General features: G+C 38.9%; 3 protein-coding genes across 3 annotated transcripts; 2 read left to right on the top strand and 1 right to left on the bottom strand.

Annotated features, from left to right (window-relative positions):
- Window positions 1-2,332: 2,332 nt before the first annotated feature.
- Window positions 2,333-5,545, bottom strand: bud31 (BUD31 spliceosome associated protein). Its single transcript, XM_077735111.1, has 4 exons — window positions 5,346-5,545; window positions 5,007-5,129; window positions 3,805-3,971; window positions 2,333-2,709 (listed from the first exon to the last, which is right to left on the bottom strand). The coding sequence occupies exons 1-4, from the start codon at window positions 5,437-5,439 to the stop codon at window positions 2,659-2,661; spliced, it is 435 nt and encodes a 144-aa protein (XP_077591237.1). The 5' UTR covers window positions 5,440-5,545; the 3' UTR covers window positions 2,333-2,658.
- Window positions 5,546-5,802: 257 nt separating this feature from the next.
- Window positions 5,803-9,836, top strand: pdap1b (pdgfa associated protein 1b). The gene is made up of 6 exons (XM_077735110.1): window positions 5,803-6,015; window positions 6,256-6,347; window positions 7,206-7,292; window positions 7,385-7,506; window positions 7,690-7,841; window positions 9,269-9,836. The coding sequence occupies exons 1-6, from the start codon at window positions 6,003-6,005 to the stop codon at window positions 9,331-9,333; spliced, it is 531 nt and encodes a 176-aa protein (XP_077591236.1). The 5' UTR covers window positions 5,803-6,002; the 3' UTR covers window positions 9,334-9,836.
- Window positions 9,837-11,151: 1,315 nt separating this feature from the next.
- shmt1 (serine hydroxymethyltransferase 1 (soluble)) lies at window positions 11,152-18,930 on the top strand. The gene is made up of 11 exons (XM_077735316.1): window positions 11,152-11,290; window positions 12,552-12,697; window positions 13,304-13,419; window positions 13,628-13,788; window positions 14,665-14,746; window positions 15,018-15,230; window positions 15,302-15,415; window positions 16,394-16,516; window positions 17,455-17,571; window positions 17,642-17,752; window positions 18,319-18,930. The coding sequence occupies exons 1-11, from the start codon at window positions 11,198-11,200 to the stop codon at window positions 18,489-18,491; spliced, it is 1,449 nt and encodes a 482-aa protein (XP_077591442.1). The 5' UTR covers window positions 11,152-11,197; the 3' UTR covers window positions 18,492-18,930.
- Window positions 18,931-18,937: the final 7 nt, after the last annotated feature.

The raw sequence follows: 18,937 nt of genomic DNA, 5'->3' as shown, positions 1-18,937 counted from the left end.
GGAAATTATTGTTATAAACAGGGTTCACTAGGTGAGGAACAATTGGATCTTAGCTATATTTATAAAACATGTTTTATCATTGCCTGATCAGTGGTCTTTGTTGATTGTAACCACAAATCAGATGGGTTTATTTTTTGGTTATATTACCTGTAACGTGTCTTCACAAATTTCAGAAATTTGAAAAACCACTGAAACAACCATATGAATGAATGATTTTTAAAAAAATAGATCTTTCTATTGAAAATTCTGTATTGCTGTACCAAAAGTTAAACATGTGATTGCATGGAATTGGAAGGTCATGGTGGGAGTATTAATTTCATCCTTAAAAGGATATTGGTTATGAATGCATTTTTTTTCTCTTTTCCATCAACTGTTTCATTAACTTATTTTAACGCAAATAACTTAGCGTATCGTTACAATTGCCTTGGCACATTTCTTTTAACCTATTTGTTGCATGTGACCTAACAAATAGATTTCCCTTTATGTTTTTTAACCAATTTCCCCATTCAGCAAAAAAAAAAATGAATGTAAGCCATGCCGCAGTGTGCTTAACATGTAAACACTCAGTGTCCTTATATTACATTTATTTCATATCTGTGAACTTTTGGTGTCGGACGGTGAAGTTGTGGTATTATTTTCAGCAGATTGTGTCTTATTTTTTTCTTACTGTATATACTATTGTTGCACGGATGCAATACCGATTCTGACACCTGGGTACTGCAAAAAATACTACTACAAGCCCCCCTCCCCCTCTACTTTAATACTACACTGCATACTCAAGTATAAAGTACTATGTAAATCCTATCATGGCTTGGTCAGACACTGCGCTAGACGTCCAATCCCTTTTAAGAGGAAATGTTCATTCATTCGCTGCTGGCTTTCCGCTTTAAATACATTTGATGTCAACTAGAGATGAATTCATTAAAATTCATAGAGGGATGAAAAGAGCCTGATTGGATGTCTATTATAGTACCAGTGAAAGAGTTTCATTTTGGTAATTTTGTTCATTAAATTATTTGCATCCATTAAAACTTTTGCACTTATATTTGTTTCTTTTGGAGTTTTGATTCCACTGTTATATTTATAAATTTCTGTCCTGCTTATCCTCACAAGGGTTGAGGGGGTGCTGGATCCTGTCCCAGCTGACTACGGGCACCAGGCAGGGGACATCCTCAATTGGTGGCCAGCCAATCGCAGGGCACAAGGAGATGGACAACCATTCACGCTCATAGCTATGGGCAATTTAGTGTTCAACCAGCCTACCCTGCATGTTTTTGGAATGTGGAAGGAAACCGGAGCACCTCAAAAAACCCACGCAAGCCCAGGGAGAACATACAAACTCCACACAGGGTGACCGACATTAGATTGAACCCATGACCCCAGAACTACCTACACGGCTGCCAGACTACCCACTGTGATATTGAACACTAAATTGACAATTAAAAAGAGCTTCAAGATATGTTTCTATGGCTTGTCTGTACTGTGTGTGTGTGCGTGTGTATGTATATGTATATGTATATATATCTATATATCTATCTATCTATCTATCTATCTATCTATCTATCTATCTATCTATCTATCTATCTATCTATCTATCTATCTATCTATCTATCTATCTATCTATCTATCTATCTATCTATCTATCTATCTATCTCTATCTCTCTCTCTCTCTCTCTCTCTCTCTCTCTCTCTGTCTCTCTCTGTCTCTCTCTGTCTCTCTCTCTCTCTCTCTCTCTCTCTCTCTCTCTCTCTCTCTCTCTCTCTCTCTCTCTCTCTCTCTCTCTCTCTATATATATATATATATATATATATATATATATATATATATATATATATATATATATATATATATATATATATATATATATATATATATATATATATATATATATATAAAACCTACTGATTAGGTTGTGCATTTCACACATTCATTACTTTAGTACTAATCCAAAGCCAGCAATATATTGAGAATTAAAAAAAAGAAAACCACTTTGATACCTGTGTGAGGCAGTGTTAACTTCCAATTCAGCTATGCTGCGATGATTTGTAGTACTAAATATTTCTTTTGACAATGTACCCTCTCTATAAAAGGTTATATACATCATGTTTTTCAACCAATTCCTTAAAAGTACATGGCCCTACTTATTGCTAGTTATTAGCACTGTCATTAGCATTTAAATACCTTAAACTGATAGATATTAAATTTAAGTTGCTATGCAAATGTTAACTTCAGGTTCCTAAATAAATGATGACCAATTTTGACTCAATGGCTACCTTTGAGTATAATTCCAAGTATTGAAAGTTAAAAGATGAGTTCTTGACAGGAGGCCAGTCACTCAGAAGTGTTTTATTCAAATTATCCCAATGAACAGGTTTTAAAAACAAAAATAAATTCACACCAAGTTCTCTTTAAATGAAAAAACAAAAACAAATCACTACTGAAACAAGACCTAAAGACAACTTCACCTAGAGGTATTGAAGATACCGGTTTTAGACAGTTTAGTCATAAAAACAGCTGTAGCAAATACAAGAAGGCCCCTCTCAGTGAACTTCTCAGCCATTTTCCGACCATTGGGAATGATGTTGTCCAGAATAAGGAACGGTTTTTTGAAGCAGGTGTGACAGCAAAGGTGGAGGTCAAGTCTTGATGTTCTACACTTAACCTGAACATCCTCTGCAGCCACAGTGGGTGCATTCAATGATCCTTCCCTACAAATAAAAGAGAACTCATGAAGGTAAGGCGAGGAAGTGTTTGCTATACATTAGTGCTACATAATATCTGCTAAAACAATATCAAATTTTCTATAGACATTTTATTCTTTTGTTATTATCACCTTACACAGACGGTGATACAGTCGTACCTCGACCTACGAGTGCCCCGACATACGAGCAATATGATATACCATTAACATTTCAGGCAAATATTTATCTTGAGATACAAGACAAATTTTGATATATGAGCATACAGCGGACACGAGAGGCTGCTCATAAGAACATCACGGGTACTCCCTTGTGTAACGTCTCTACGAGCACTAGGCGGATTGTTGCATTTTTTTCCAGTGTTTTTTTCCCCATTAGTCAGTGCGAATGGTGGATATGCTACTTCTCATTAGGAAGTTGTTGTGCGTTATCCTATTGCGAGGACATTTGTGTGCATCATTTTTGGAATATTTTGAGGGGAAGAAAAAAAGCAAACAACCCTCGATAGGTGGCATCTGAAAGTCAAGGTGGAGGTGGGCCAATAGAGCCAACCCGACAGAAGAAAGGTATCAAAATTTAAAACAAAATTAGAATTACGTTTAGTGTAAAATAAGATTAAACTTAGTTTTGAGTGTCTGCATCATAATCCAAGTTCATTTAAATTTGTTTATGTTATGTTAAGAGCGTGTTGCCATGCAAAAAGTCTCCCTCCCCTGTCTGTCTCTCCCTCCCCTCTGCGCAATCCGTCTAATTTTAGTACTATTAAACACATTTCAGTACTATTAAACCACTAGTTATTTGTTACTTTGTTCATAGAATGTGAATTAGAACAAAAAAAAGTTTTTCCAATCCAAAATCCAGTTTGGGTTTTTTTCAGAGGGTTGGAAGGAATTCATTTGTTTTTAGTTCTTTTTATGGGAGATGTTCATTTAAGTTACGAGAAAATCGACATGCGAGCTCAGTCCGGGAACAAATTAAACTCCTATCTCGAGGTACCACTATATTTTATTAACTTTACACTGGAGTTTGAACATTTAAAGCAGGTCAGTATTTCTATTCAAAAATGAGTGAAGAGAAAAAATTGTGTAAAACCATGCGACTTACAACTTCCAGCTTGCTTTTAGGAACTCTGCAAATACAGTTTGTCCCAAAGTTGGTGTCTCGTGTTTGGATGCAACGAAGGCAGCATAGGTTCTCATACCCCTGCTTCTTCCACTTGGCAATCAGGTTCTTGTCAGCATAACCTTCTTTTATGCAATATTCGTACAGCTCTGTACAAGACACACACAGGGGAAAACAAACGTCAGTTTAGCATCTATTACGTTACAACATACCTGGGGATTGTACGGCCCTGGGGCCGCTAAGAGCCCTTGTATTGGTTGAGACCGGCCCGTGTGAGGTTGATTGGAAATGACAAAATAAATGAAATTTTGAATTGTACCTCAAGCATGGACTAAGGTGGCATTGCTTATATTTTGAATTCATTATCTTCGTGTGTATACCGTCGCAATATGGAAACTTATGCCGTCCAAAATGCTGGGTGATGCTAAAAAAAGAAAGCCAGATACTAAATGCGGAGAGCAGATGGCTGTGTTTAAGCATTACAATTTGAATCATCATTACCAGAGTTAGTTAAAATGGGGAGAAATACAAAAATATTTAGCGACGATGAAAGGGCTCAAAAATCGGATGCTTTGCTAGTCATCTACAAAAGCGGCAAAGACATCCTTCGGCTGGCTAGTCGGTCGGCTAATTAGTCGTTCGGCCCGATGCCCCCTCGGCGAGTTGGCCATTGGCTAAACGTCTTTCGGCAAGTAGACCGGCCACGAGACAATCTTTGTGATTGCTCAGAAAATCTCTAAAACAGTTCTCTGTAGGAAAAATTGTCAAAGAGTGCTTGGTGGACTCTGCAGTACTAATACGACCCGCTTTCCAGGCGAACCGTGACAAGAAGGAATGAGGACATTGAGTGGAACCTGGAGCTTCAGCTGCAACATAAAGTACCAAGTTATGACTTTTTCTCATTGGCATTGGACGAGAGCTGCGGTGTCAGAGACACAGGCTAATTACTCGTATTTGTTTGAGGGATAACGGATTTTCAAGATTACGCAGGAGCTGGTAGCATCACAGTGAATGCACGGGACTTTTTGACGTGTTTTTCTGTTTCTCCTGTGGCCCCCTAGAAAATACTTGCATACCCCTGTTGTCTCTGGAACGCACACGGAGTTACAATTGACAAGAAAACGTCTCGAATTAAGCTCAGGAAGTAGGTAAAACATTTATTTCTTCGACATTGTCCTCCTTACCTCTGCTGATGGCTTTTCTTTTGAAGAACAGGTCGAAGATGTATCGACTCCGCTGATGGTGCAGTCTGAAAATCGGCCAAAGGGCTTCCACTTTGCGCTTACCCTCATGTGGTTCTGTTTCCGCTAATAACAAGCAGAACACAAGAGGATCAGAAACTGAAATCGCAAACGGAGGAAAACAACAAACTAGACGCTATATTTTTAGTCAAATGTTAAAAAAATGTGTACGTTTTCCCAGAAACCATTTACGTTTGATTTCAATAGAGCATCTAGTGATCGCTGGCTAAAATGTTGATGTCCTTAACCGCGTAAGGGCTAAATAGCGCTGTTGGAGCTTACCTTCCCTCATTTTTTGATCTAGCTCATCCAAAGTAGGCTCAATGAGTTCCCAACCGTCTGGAGGTGGCTTACGACTTCTCTTAACTTTAGGCATTTCGTTAAATTTTTCCCGAAACCGATCTAAGGATGTTTCTCTGTTTGGGTCGCTTTAGCGCTGGGGCCCTTTAGTTAGCCGTCATCGGGGTCCTTCGAAATATCGTGTGACGTCACGACATAAATAACGTTATTAATATATGTTTTAGAATTATTTTATATTCCATCTTGGTATTTAATCATTCCAATAAATTAATTTATTAGTGTTAATGTATTTTTGTGTATAGATGACAAGTAGTCCACGGTTGTTTTTGTGATATTGCATCACTTTAAGGACCAGGTTGCCTTTAAGAAAATCGAAAAACATTTGTGTGTTTATATCGCACGATGTACTGATCATAAATTTAAACCATGGTTAAAATAATGTGTTTATTCCACGGTGATAAGCGCTTGATATCAAGCCAACACTTTAACTTATAAACTATATGAACAGGCATAACCACAGCTGCCAAATACGACTCTGTTGTGTTGCTCCTTTAGCAGCTGTCAGCCGTCTTCGGCCTTATATGTCTTTTCAGTTTTTATTGTCCGTCATAAATTGCTATACAGTATTTACTCAACAAAATGCCCAAGGGAGGTGAGTCTATTGTGTAGAATGACAATTTTATTTATTCGTTTTATAAACTCGTCTAAATATGTATACATTCAGCAAGCGTTAGCCACTTAAGGTAACATTTTTTGTGTTCAATTAATATTTATTTCGTCTTAATGGTGTTACAATCTGTACATAACAGTTTTATATCAAATCAATGTCCGCATTTACTGTAAATACTAGTAAACACAGAAAATCTGTCCACGTCTGTCATTTTTTCTGTAGGTAGGAAAGGTGGCCACAAGGGTCGCATGCGGACCTACACAAGTCCTGAGGAGATCGACGCCCAAATGAAGGCGGAGAAGGAGAGGAAAACGGTAAATTCCCCCACCAGTTGTCTTACCACTACTGAATTGCTGGTTGATGGACTTTTGAGCAGTTCAAGGTTTAACAATTTACTAGGATTGTACCCATGCCCTATTTTGGCTCCTAACACTGGCTCTGACCCTTGGCTTTGTAATACCAATATGACGTTTTGAAGAAATGTACCTCATCTGATCTAATTTTCGGAACCACTTTTTCCTCACGAGGGTGGTGGGGGGTGCTGGAGCATATGCCAGCAGGGGGGCATCTTGAATTGGCGGCCAGCCAATTGCAGGGCACAACGAGACAAACAACCATTCACGCACAATCATACCTAGCGACAATTTAGAATGTCCAATCAGCCTAACATGCATGTCTTTGGGAATGTGGGAGGAAACCGGAGTACCCAAAGAAAACCCACGCTGACTCAGGGAGAACTAGCAAACTCCATAAAGGTGGTCCGACCTGAATTTGAACGCACTGTGTGGCTGCCCCGTAAGAGAAGAAATATTCTATTTATTTACATTTTTTTAAGACTAAACTACTTCCCATGTAAATGTTATAATGACTTAGTCAGACACTGCTTATCTCATTGTCTGCCATTTTCGGTGCCAGATGTCCAATTCAATTGTAATGATATTTTTTTTGGGCTTCTACTACTGATAAAAAACATTTCAATTCACAGCCGAAAGATAGTTGGCTGCCATGTTTTCACATCTATTATTATCTATGGAAATGTGACAAATGCTTAGTTGGAAGTCATTGTGTAGGGTGACAAATAGTTGGAAACTAGATTTCGATAAGTACATGCTGCACCTGTATAATTTATGCGGTAAATACATGGCCTGTATGTTTTTTTTTTTTTGTTGCAGGATGAGGAGGAAGGGGCAGCTCAGACTGATATTACAGAGAAGTTACAGGGATCAGGATCAGATGATAGTGACGATGATGCTTCACAGGTACTACCGTCATTGTTTTATTTTATTTTATTTTTTATTGTTCTCCAATATATAATTCTGTTCACTGTTAAACCTAACCAATATCTTTCCAGAGAAAGAGGGTAGGTGTCGAGGGCTTGATCGAAATAGATAACCCCAACAGAATCGCTCAGAAATCCAAGAAAGTGACACACATCGAGTTGGATGAGCCCAAGCAATTGTCGAGGAGAGAAAGGTTTGTGTTCATACGAGTCAATTGCACCCCCCACCCCTACAATGACATGTACAATTTAAAATAAGACATTTTTCTTAGAGCTTGGCCAAGTTGCTTGTTTGTTTATTTGTTTGTATCTATTTTCTGTTGAGTCTATTTATAAAGCATATGCACAAAGTGAGTGAAGGTTATTTCCTTTTACAGAGAGGAAATTGAGAAGCAGAAAGCAAAGGAGCGTTATATGAAGATGCATTTAGCAGGGAAGACAGATCAAGCCAAAGCTGATCTTGCTCGTCTCGCTATCATCAAAAAACAGAGAGAAGAAGCGGCGAGAAAGAAAGATGAAGAGAAAAAGGGTTAGTATTTGTATATATGTGTGTATACAGTGGGGCAAATAAGTATTTGTCCAACCACCAATTGTGCAAGTTATCCTACATCAGTGGTTTTCAAAGTGGGCGGTACCGCCCCCCGGGGGGCGGTGTGAACTTTCAGGGGGGCGCTGACGAATAAACAGGCGAATGGGGGGCGTTGAAATAGTGAAGGGGGCGATGGAGCAATTACAGTAAAATGTGACGTTGGTGTTTGTAGAAAGACCGGAAAAATTGATTGTCTGTAATAAAAAGTCGACAAAAAACAAGCTTTATTGAAACAAGAAACGTTGTCTGCTCGAGCGCTCACGAGCAGCGCGCATATACCGTATATCACTAATTGTCGCGAGTTTATCGTCGATGCAGGCGACTGGGGAAACCACCACCATCCAGTCAGCCGCAGAGGAGCACACAACAGCGCGCCGGCAACGCTTAACCACAGACGTATGCGCACAGCGACCGGCTTAATGCATCAGCTATCAATTTTTATGATTCGAGGTGAACTGCGCATTGGTCTATTAAAAGAAACGAAATTAGCGAATAATATCTGAGGCGCCTGTCTTCTATTTATTTAAGCTTCGTTCGTTGGAAAGGGGTAAAGAGGGGGGCGTTGGCATTTTGGCCCGGCGGTGAAGGGGGCGTTGGCATTTTGGCCCGGCGGTGAAGGGGGCGGTGGCCAAAAAAGTTTGAAAATCACTGTCCTACATGAAAAGGTTAGAGAGGCCTGTAATTGTCAACATGGGTAAACGTCAACTATGAGAGACAGAATGTGGAGAAACCCCCCTAGGAAATCACATTGTTTCATTTTTAAAGAATTTATTTGCAAATCATGGTGGAAAATAAGTATTTGGTCATTACCAAAAGTTCATCTCAATATGTTGTTATGTACCCTTTGTTGGGAATAACGGACGCCAAACTTTTTTCTGTAACTCTTCACAAGCTTTTCACAGACTGTTGCTAGTATTTTGGCCCATTCCTCCATGCAGATATATCTATATCTGCATGATATATCTATATCTATCTCATCTCCCATCTCATTTTTTGGTGGCCAGCCAATCGCAGGGCACAAGGAGACAAACAACCATTCACTCTCACAATCATACCTAGCGGCAATTTAGAGTGTCCAATTTGCCTACCATGCATGTTTTTTTTGGAATGTGGAAGGAAACCGGAGTACCCGGAGAAAACCCACGCAGGCCTGAGGAAAACATGCAAACTCCACACAGCTGGACCGACCTGGATTTGAACCCAGGATCCCAGAGCTGTGAAATTGATGTTATAACCTCTCAATCCGCCGGGATGCCCTTTATTACAATATTTTGTCATGAAATTGATTCTTTATGAATACTCCTGTCTAATTAAGGAATAATATATGGGAACTCTTTCATATTTTCATCCATGCTTTTCTCTTGCAGCAAGAGAGGCGAAAGAAGCAGCAGCAGCGGCAGCGAAAGGATTAAGCTCCCTTTCACTAAAATGATGCAAAGTATCATTTCTACACTTAAGGAACTGAGGCAATATGAAATAGACTTAAAGAAAAGGAGAAAAAACCTGCTATGAAGAGTTGTCACCTTACCACTGGAATATAATGGCTTGGATTGGTAAAACTGCAGTTTGGTCCCATATATAATTGGAATGAAGTTATGAGCTTTTACGTTATATGAATCTGATCAAACTGATCATTTTGCCATGGCCATTGTTATTTAACATTCAAGTTGTTGGATTTTGCACTGTACATAACCGAGTCATTAAAATATTTCACACTACTAAGATGAAAATGTTCCAACATTGCTTATTTAGTGCTTTGCTATTTTTAGCTATGGTCCAAGCACAAAATCACTTGTGTTCCCTTTCCAACTGTGCACACCACAAAAATGTTTTTTGAATACACAAATTCATAGTAATTAAGTAAACAATGGATAGTGCCTCACATAAAAGAAAACTTAAAATTGACAAACAATATGAATTAAAAAATTAAGACCACTGATGGCTCTGCAAGTATAGATTAATTGAGGATTTTGCCACATATATCATGATTGAGCCTGGCTTGTGGTATAATAAATGCCAACCTAAAGGTGGCGCTGAAGCGCTTAAGATCTATAGATGCAATAAATGAAGAATACGAGCGAGGAATATGATAGGTCAAAACTTTAACGGACTTTAGACTTTTTTTTAACCATTTCTCTAACACTGGCCTCGTGATTATAGTTGTTGGCTACATTTGGCAACCTCGTTCACTTGTCTTGCTTCTGGGTGAGTTTTTAGCTTTGACTGTCACTTAAATATTGCAAAACTAGTGAGTATACTCTACTCATCTCAAAATTATTATTATTGGTCTAATTAGACACAATTTTGCATTTTGGGGGGTGTGTTTGACAATGTCTTATGAACTATGCTTGTGTTTTGGTTTATGGCCCTCCTCGTATAACTTAACAATTAAAAAAAGGACAGGCCCATTACTTTTCAATTAATTTGCTTTGTTTATCTAAAACAAGTTGTATGCCTATTTGTGTTTTAAAGTTTAGGAATTTGTCGTTTTTCTGTGAACCACGGATGCAGACACATTATGTAAAACTCAAGGCAATCTGGGTTAAGATTGTTTTTAACTCTTCTGTTTGCTTTGCCAATGCATCGGTCCAAAGTTTACTCAATGAAGATCCAAGTGTCGAAACAGGCAACTTATATATTCAATCCTTTGGTTACTCAATGAACGTTTCACTCGAATTTAACTAGTATTATAATTGGCTACCATTTTCAACATTAGACGTAAAAAAATAAAATCAATTTCGCCTGGAGGGGAGCAATTGAACATGCATTCACTCCTCACATTTGAAATAGATTGGACGTTTAGCACCGTCAATGGTACTTAAAAATGAGTATTCGCAAACAGTCCTGCTAGTGTACATTATTTTTACATGCATTTCATTGTCAATGGCAGACAATTAGTTATTAATAGGATCTTCATTTTACAATATAATACCATATTATACATATATTGTATATGTCATTTTCACTAAATTAGCTCTGATATCACAATCCAAACCTTTTTTATATATAAAGTGAAATCAGACCATCATTAAATCTTACAGACTTGATTAGTTGTACTTTGTCCATTGACGTAACCTCAAATAATTTGAAGGGGAAAAAAATCAAACTTTGTGAAGAATTAGTCTTACAGTGCCACTGTACAGGAGTTTTAACAATCACATCAAATTCCTTTTAATTTCAGCAAAGTTTAGATGCATGGTTTGTTGTTCATATTTGGTCGGCATTGTCAATATTGGATGGATTAAGAATGGAATGCTAATCCTCTATTAGATCAGCACTGTGCAAGAACAACAACGATGTCTCTTACGAACGGCAATCACATCACCAAGGATATGTGGGACTCGCACAATAAGATGATGCTGGAGCCTCTGGAAATCAACGATGCTGAGGTCAGTATATATGAAAATATGCTTGACTTTTATTGTGACGTTTTAATACGTTTTAATTCTCATTTAAAATGACTACTGGGTGTCTATCACAGTCCCATTATTCAACAATAAACAGAATTTCATTTTTTCCTGATTACATTTGAATATCAATTTATGGTTGCTTATTTGGTATTGGGACGGCCTGGTGATCTGAAATTGACTGTTTAATTCCTGAGGTGTTCTCCCCATGCAAGCGTTGGTTTTCTCACTGAAGCGCTACCTCTGCTTAGGAATGCTTCTACATACACAATTTTGGAATGTCTAATGGCGAACCGGGCACCTACCCTTTTACGGCCGGACCATTGCGTCCGCCCACAGCACGCTAACCTTGGTTCCAGCATTGTGGAGACGCAGTTTCCTTATACTCAATGGGAGCCCAGGGAGTTTTTGGGAATACGCCACTGGGAAAGCAACTCCACCATGACAATACAAAAACAAAATAACCTGATAAAGGAAGTGCATTTACGTTTCGAGAATGTTTTATTTTGTTTGATGTTTGGTAACTTGGATATTTTTTTCGTATTTTGGGACAAAATGGAGGGAGGGTTAAAAATACAAGTGGTCACTAGCGTCATTTTCCACGTGACCAAAATACAGTCATACCTTGAGATACAAGATTAATGCGTTTCGGGACTGAGCTGTTATGTCGATTTACTTAATCTCAAATCAACCTTTTCAAAACGGAAATCTGCTTGAACGGACGTTTCGTCGACTGATACTTCGTCGCCAGACACCTCGTCGCCAGACACTTCATCGACCGGACATTTCGTCGACGGGCATTTCCTAAGGTTAGTGGTTAGAATTAGGGTTAGGGGATAGTGGTTAAGGTTAGTGGTTTGGATTAGGGTTAGGGGATAGTGGTTGGGATTAGGGTTAGGGGATAGTGGTTAAGGTTAGTGGTTGGGATTAGGGTTAGGGGATAGTGGTTAAGGTTAGTGGTTGGGATTAGGGTTAGGGGATAGTGGTTAAGGTTAGTGGTTGGGATTAGGGTTAGGGGATAGTGGTTAAGGTTAGTGGTTGGGATTAGGGTTAGGGGATAGTGGTTAAGGTTAGTTGTTAAGGTTAGGGTTAGGTCCGGCGACGAAATGCCCGACGACGAAATGTCTGGCGACAAAGTGTCCGTTCGTCGAACCGTCCGGGTACGAAGTGTCCGTTCGACGAACCGTCCGGCGACGAAATGTCCAGGTACCGAAATTTGAGTCAGCCCACAATTGTGTTTCAGGTATTCTCTATCATTAAAAATGAGAAGCACAGGCAGAAATATGGGCTTGAATTGATTGCTTCAGAGAATTTCACCAGCAGAGCTGTTTTAGAGGCACTTGGATCTTGTATGAACAACAAGTACTCCGAAGGATATCCTGGTCAGAGGTATGAAAATATATACAATATATTGACAAAGTGCTATACTTTACATACCGGTTAGTTATCGATATGCTCCTGCCAAGAATTGACATTGTTTTCAAAAAGATTTTACTCTTTAATGAGGAAACCAGTTTTGCGAGTGGTTAGCGCGTCGGCCTCTCAGTCCTGGGGTCCTGGGTTCAAATCCAGGTCGGTCCAATTGTGTGCAATTTTCATGTTCTCCCCGGGCCTACATGGGTTTCCCACCGGATACTCCGGTTTCCTCCCATATTCCAAAAACATACATCATAGGTTGATTGGACATTCTAAATTGCCCCCAGGTGTGGGTGTGAGTGTGCATGGTTGTCCGTCTTCTTGTGCCCACCGATCGGCTGACCACCAATTCAGGGTCTCCCCTGCCTCAAGCCCAGAGACAGCTGTACTCCCTCTTAAAAGTATGAATATGGAGGTCAAAATTGTGAATCGGGGAGCGATTTATATGAGAATAATCATAAAAGTCAACAGTTTAAGGCAGTTTTAAGGCAATGGCTTGTGCACGGAGGCGGTCAGCATGTGAGAAAATACGGTAGTTACAATTTTCATTTTATATGCTCAATAATCGCTTGATTGTAGGTATTACGGTGGAACAGAGCACGTAGACGAGCTGGAAAGACTCTGCCAAAAAAGGGCACTTGAGGCCTATGGTCTGGACTCTGACAAATGGGGCGTTAATGTGCAACCTTATTCAGGTAACAATCTGTTTAAACATCTCGATTTAAGAGAAGCATTGTGGAAGAACTGTTTACCCATCTGCCTCGCAATTGTGAGATATAGTTGTTTGGATCTGGTTTTGCATGTTAGGATGGGTTTCCTTCTGGTACTTTGCGCTGGATGAACATGATAAAATAGATGCCTCTCAAATTGAGTAAGAGGAAATTTCAATGTTTTTCTGTGTAGGCTCCCCTGCCAACTTTGCTGTTTACACCGCCATTGTGGAACCACATGGTCGAATCATGGGCCTGGACCTTCCTGATGGTGGTCACCTAACGCACGGTTTCATGACTGAAAAGAAAAAAATCTCTGCAACATCCATGTTTTTTGAGTCCATGCCATACAAGGTAAATACATCTCGCACACCCATCACTGTCGAAGCTCAAGTAGAGTGATTGTGAGACACTGGCGCTCTGCACCCTCTGCTCCCAGATCGCATGATTCCAAACCAATTACACAATAAATACAACCCAAATGAGGATAAAGTAGTTCAGAAAATGAGATGAGATGACAAAAGCCAAGTACATAAAGGGTTTGCATGTAAAGCCAACAAAAAAAAACATTCAACAACTCCCACATATGGTTGGTGGTTCTCTAAGTATGCCGTGCTTCCAGATTTTGACGTGTTACAACTCCGACTCTGGTTCTTCTCCAAATCCGAGTCGCCATCTATTAAATGTCGGTCTGCCATTTTCTTGATCTTCTGGGGGTTGATAGACATTTTCGCATAAAATAGTACAGCATTTTCAATGCTGGCCTCCTACTCTAAATGAAAAGTTAAAACTTGGAATAGTTAATAATTCATAAATGGTAATGTGTCACCCGTGTCTATCACCGCTGTGGACCCAGAGGTGTTTTACAGGGATTCAAAGAAAGACAGAAGAACGCATCGTGAGTCAACTAGCAAAGACCAGTAAGCTTCCTGTCCAAACGCAGACATTTAAAGCCATTATACCACAATCACAGTGATAAAATGCTTGAGTTTTTTCCAGAAAAACATGCGAAATTTTTGTAGCAGTCATGGATTATGATGGTAACAGTGCCCGCAGAACAAAAAATTATTTAGATGCACTGCATTAAAGTATCGATAGTCAAATGGAGGACTACAGGCTAAATAGGCATCTGAAACGTTTTTTTTCTCCAGTCGGCAAGTTTTATTTCTCATATTTATGCCAGATGTTGCTATTTCTGGTGTGAAGTAGTTCAAAATGTTTTGTTTTCAGGTTAACCCTGAAACTGGTTATATCGACTATGATCGACTGCAGGAAAACGCACGTCTTTTCCACCCCAGGCTCATCATCGCAGGTTATCTACTAAATGCACATGTATTACATTTTTGTTTGTGTATTGTTGTATTTTTAAGATGTGAAGTTATGTGTTTGTCTTACTTTAATAATCAATCTGAATTAGAGTATTGTCAAATTCATAAAGTTTAAAAATATTCACTGGTGGGGAAAATGCACCATGTTGCAAAGGATAAACATGAAAGTTTTAATGTATTTTATCTTAATCATTGGTAAAACATTTCCAAATGAATACACTAAGTACATAATAAAACAGTTGTTTCCTTATTCAGGAACCAGCTGCTACTCCCGTAATCTCGATTACAGCCGCATGAGGCAGATTGCTAACGAGAATGGCGCGTATCTGATGGGAGATATGGCTCACATCAGTGGACTGGTTGCTGCTGGAGTCGTTCCTTCACCCTTTGAACACTGTGACGTTGTTTCCACGACAACACACAAGACGCTACGTGGCTGCCGAGCTGGACTGATTTTCTTCAGGAAAGGTCAGTTCTCTTCACCATGAAGTATCTGAAGCGATTTAAGATTATGCTTCATTAATCTCTGCTCTTTTCAGGTGTCCGTAGTGTGGATGCCAAGGGGAAGGAGACTATGTATAATCTGGAGTCTTTAATCAATCAGGCTGTTTTCCCCGGGCTCCAGGGCGGACCGCACAACCACGCCATTGCAGGTTCTCTACTTACAGTACTTTATCTGTGTCACTTTTTTACATGATGGGTTCCCACACAAAGTCAATATAATTGCACAAGCCTATCACAGCCACCTACAGGCATGAGGTGAGGGACAGCCTGAATTGGTGGGCAGCCAATCACACGGCACAATTTCGAGTGTCATGCATGTTTATGGGATGTGGGTGGAAAATTGGATACCTGGAGAAATGCAAACTCAACACAAAGGTGTGGGATTGACCCCTAGATCTGATAACTGGGAGGCCGACCTGCTAACCATTCTCTGCAGGGCCACCGTTTTAGTGAAATGGTTTAATTTTGGTATGAATGCAGTTTCAGACTTTATTTGGTTTTATCATAGTTTGGGAACACTAGTGTTGATTTCTGCTTGAAGAAGACCAAAAAATTGTTATGTAGTCTTGCAGTTGAGTGACCTCAGAAGTCACATGTATGATAACAGATTTAAAATTAAATTTCAAATTAGAACTTTAGTTTTTACATCATAGCATCTAAGAGCAAGGAAAAACAATATTTAAAAGAAAACTGAACCCAAGGACATTTCTTATTCTATTTGTTCCTTCCATTTTAATTGACAATCAATAATGAAAAAGATACTGATGTATATGTTACGCCATAAACAAACAACCAAAATACTAGATTTTCATTCTCCTAATTAGGATGAAGCATTAAATAAGAAAAATGGACCAGACCTCAATTAGATTGTTTTGTATATTTTTTAAAAGATGCACTATTTTCAAAATCACCTGACCACCAATACAATTAGAATGAAAATATTGTTGCTTTGTAACACAGTAAAGGAACAAATTTCTCAATTATGGGTTTGTTTTGGTTGAGTGGCCTTTCTAAAGTTGAAAATTGAGGAAAGGAGTCTTTTATTTTCATAACAGGTCTTTGGCAAGTTTTTGCAAAAGTGAATTGCAGGTGCAATTTTTTAATTAAAAAAAAAATCTTTTGTCCAGGTGTTGCTGTGGCTCTCAAACAAGCCATGACACCTGAGTTCAAATCTTACCAGGTGCAGGTTCTTGCCAACTGCAAAGCTTTGTCTGATGCCCTCATTGAGCACGGCTACAAGATTGTTACAGGTTGGTGTCAAATTCTTTAACTCATTGGCGTCATCTAGATGGGAGTGCTGCAATCGCTACACATTCCCAGTTAAAATTGATTAAACGTTTAGTGCTATCAATGGCAGTGAAACATGAACACTCCAACCTAGCCATTCAAGTTGAATTAGATTTGATGTATATATAACCATCAGTGGCATTGAATGAGTTAAGGGCCACATATCTATTTTTAACCCAAATTAAAATGATTTTTTTTCCCAAAACCTCAAGGATTTAAAGGTGATATGAAATACTGTACTTTATAATCAAAATATCTAAATGATAGCAAATCATATTTTTCACACAGATCAGTAATAAAGGGACCATACAGACATTAACAAAGAAGATCCTAATTTGTCTTCTGTTCTTAGCTTCACTCCACCCACTCAAAATATTTCAACACAAGTTGTTGTCACAAATGGTATTTATTTATTTCATTTTCTAATGCATCATTGATAAATACCACAAGGGAAAAGGTCACAAAATCTGAAAATTATTTTCACCCACTATGAAATAAAACTTTTGACATTTGGCAGCTCTATCTCGGTTACATATATTTACAAACCATAATACGGAGTCATTGAACACAGGAACACGCCTGTACTACATACCCCTGTTAAGACATTACCGAAAATGTATTAAAAACTAAATTGGCTGGTATTTTCAGCATTACATCTCCAATTCATTTCTGCCTCAACTTGGGTGAGGGGCTGGCAGTAGCAATACGGTTCCCACCTCCTCGCCAACCACAACCCACTTTCTTTTTTTTTTTTTTTTTTATACAAGTGCCAAGTCTTCCCATCAGTAGGCACAAAATCCCACCAAACAGCAACTGCCATGGCAAAGTGTCAAAAGTGAGCTTCATGTCTTAATTTTTTTTAATAATATGTTGAAAGTTGTGATTATATTTTCATTTAAAGGTGGTTCTGACAATCATCTGATCCTGTTGGACCTGCGTAGCAAAGGAACTGATGGAGGACGGGCTGAGAAGGTTCTGGAAGCCTGTGCTATAGCTTGTAACAAGAACACTTGTCCAGGTATGACTTGTTGTTCACTTGAATGTTAACAAACATACATATGATTTTACCGGATGATCTTTTCATGCAGGGGACAAAAGTGCTTTACGCCCCAGTGGACTGAGATTTGGTTCCCCTGCACTCACCTCCAGAGGCTTGGTGGAAGAGGACTTCAGGAAGGTGGCAGACTTCCTTCACAAAGGTGAGGGATGGAAGCTAACGTCATAATGGCAAGGCTAGGTACATTTATTTTTATAGGACCGTTCAAGACAAACTCCGGCTTCCTCCCACATTCTAAAACCATTGCATGGTAGGCTGATTGGACACTCTAAATTGCCCGTAGGTAGGAGTGCGAGGGTGAATGGTTGTCCATTTCCTCGTACCCTATGATTGGCTGGCCACTGATTCAGGCCTGAAGTCAGCTGGGATAACCAGATGAGCACACACAATGGGAACACGCACGCACAAACACAACTCTACCCAAAACCCCGACAAAACATGCCAAAAACCTGATGATTCGCCGTGTAGTACATCACACAAGTCAAAAACACAAATAAAATAGTACTTTAAAAGTCACAATAAATCAAGTCAGTTAAAAACATTTGAAACAGAAATTAGAAATAGAACAGCAAAATTACTAACTGAACCACTAAACCTGCTCTGCATGTTAAAAAGATTCAATTAAGTCCTAGATGAATTAGTCAATTGTGTGTCTGAAGTAAAATTCAAATCTAAATTGGCTACAACTTTTCCTTTCTAAACATTCAGGCATCGAGCTGACCTTGGAGCTGCAGAGAAGTTTGGATCCCAAGGCCAATCTCAAAGAGTTTGTCCAGGCATTGGCCCAGAAAGAGAACATCCAGCAGCGTCTAACTGAGATCAAAGCAGAGGTTGAAACTTTTGCAGGTCATTTTCCCATGCCCGGACTTCCTGAGTTGTAAATTATGGCAAGGTGGATGCTACTCTTTAGTTCTAAAGAGGATAATTATTGAAGCTTTTACATGCTGCTTCTGATGTCTGAATGTGTATTTTTGTAAATGGTTCGATTAGACATGCTTTATAGGCTTAGATTAAGATGTATTTTTTTTCTTCAACTGAGCTTTGTTTTTTTTTTAAATTGTAGCATCATGGTTTAAAATACTGGAGCTTACAAATTAATTTTAACCATAAGAGGCTTCTTGCTTTTTTTAGGTATTCCTGGATGGGAATCATTTATAATTGAGTTTTTTTATTGTCATCAATCGTGTAAGGTATTAGACATCAAACACGTATGTTTTGTGTTTTAAATAGACTTTTTGTTCAAATACGAAAAATAATGCTGACTGTTAATTTACCTGCCATTTTTTATTCATACAAATTAAAGCTGAACAAGAGAAAGTATTCATGT

The sequence above is a fragment of the Stigmatopora nigra genome, chromosome 15 (assembly GCF_051989575.1).
Source record: "Stigmatopora nigra isolate UIUO_SnigA chromosome 15, RoL_Snig_1.1, whole genome shotgun sequence".
Lineage (NCBI taxonomy): Eukaryota > Metazoa > Chordata > Actinopteri > Syngnathiformes > Syngnathidae > Stigmatopora > Stigmatopora nigra.
The sequence above is the reverse complement of the archived record's forward strand: the minus strand, read 5'-3'. Positions and strand labels throughout refer to the sequence as shown.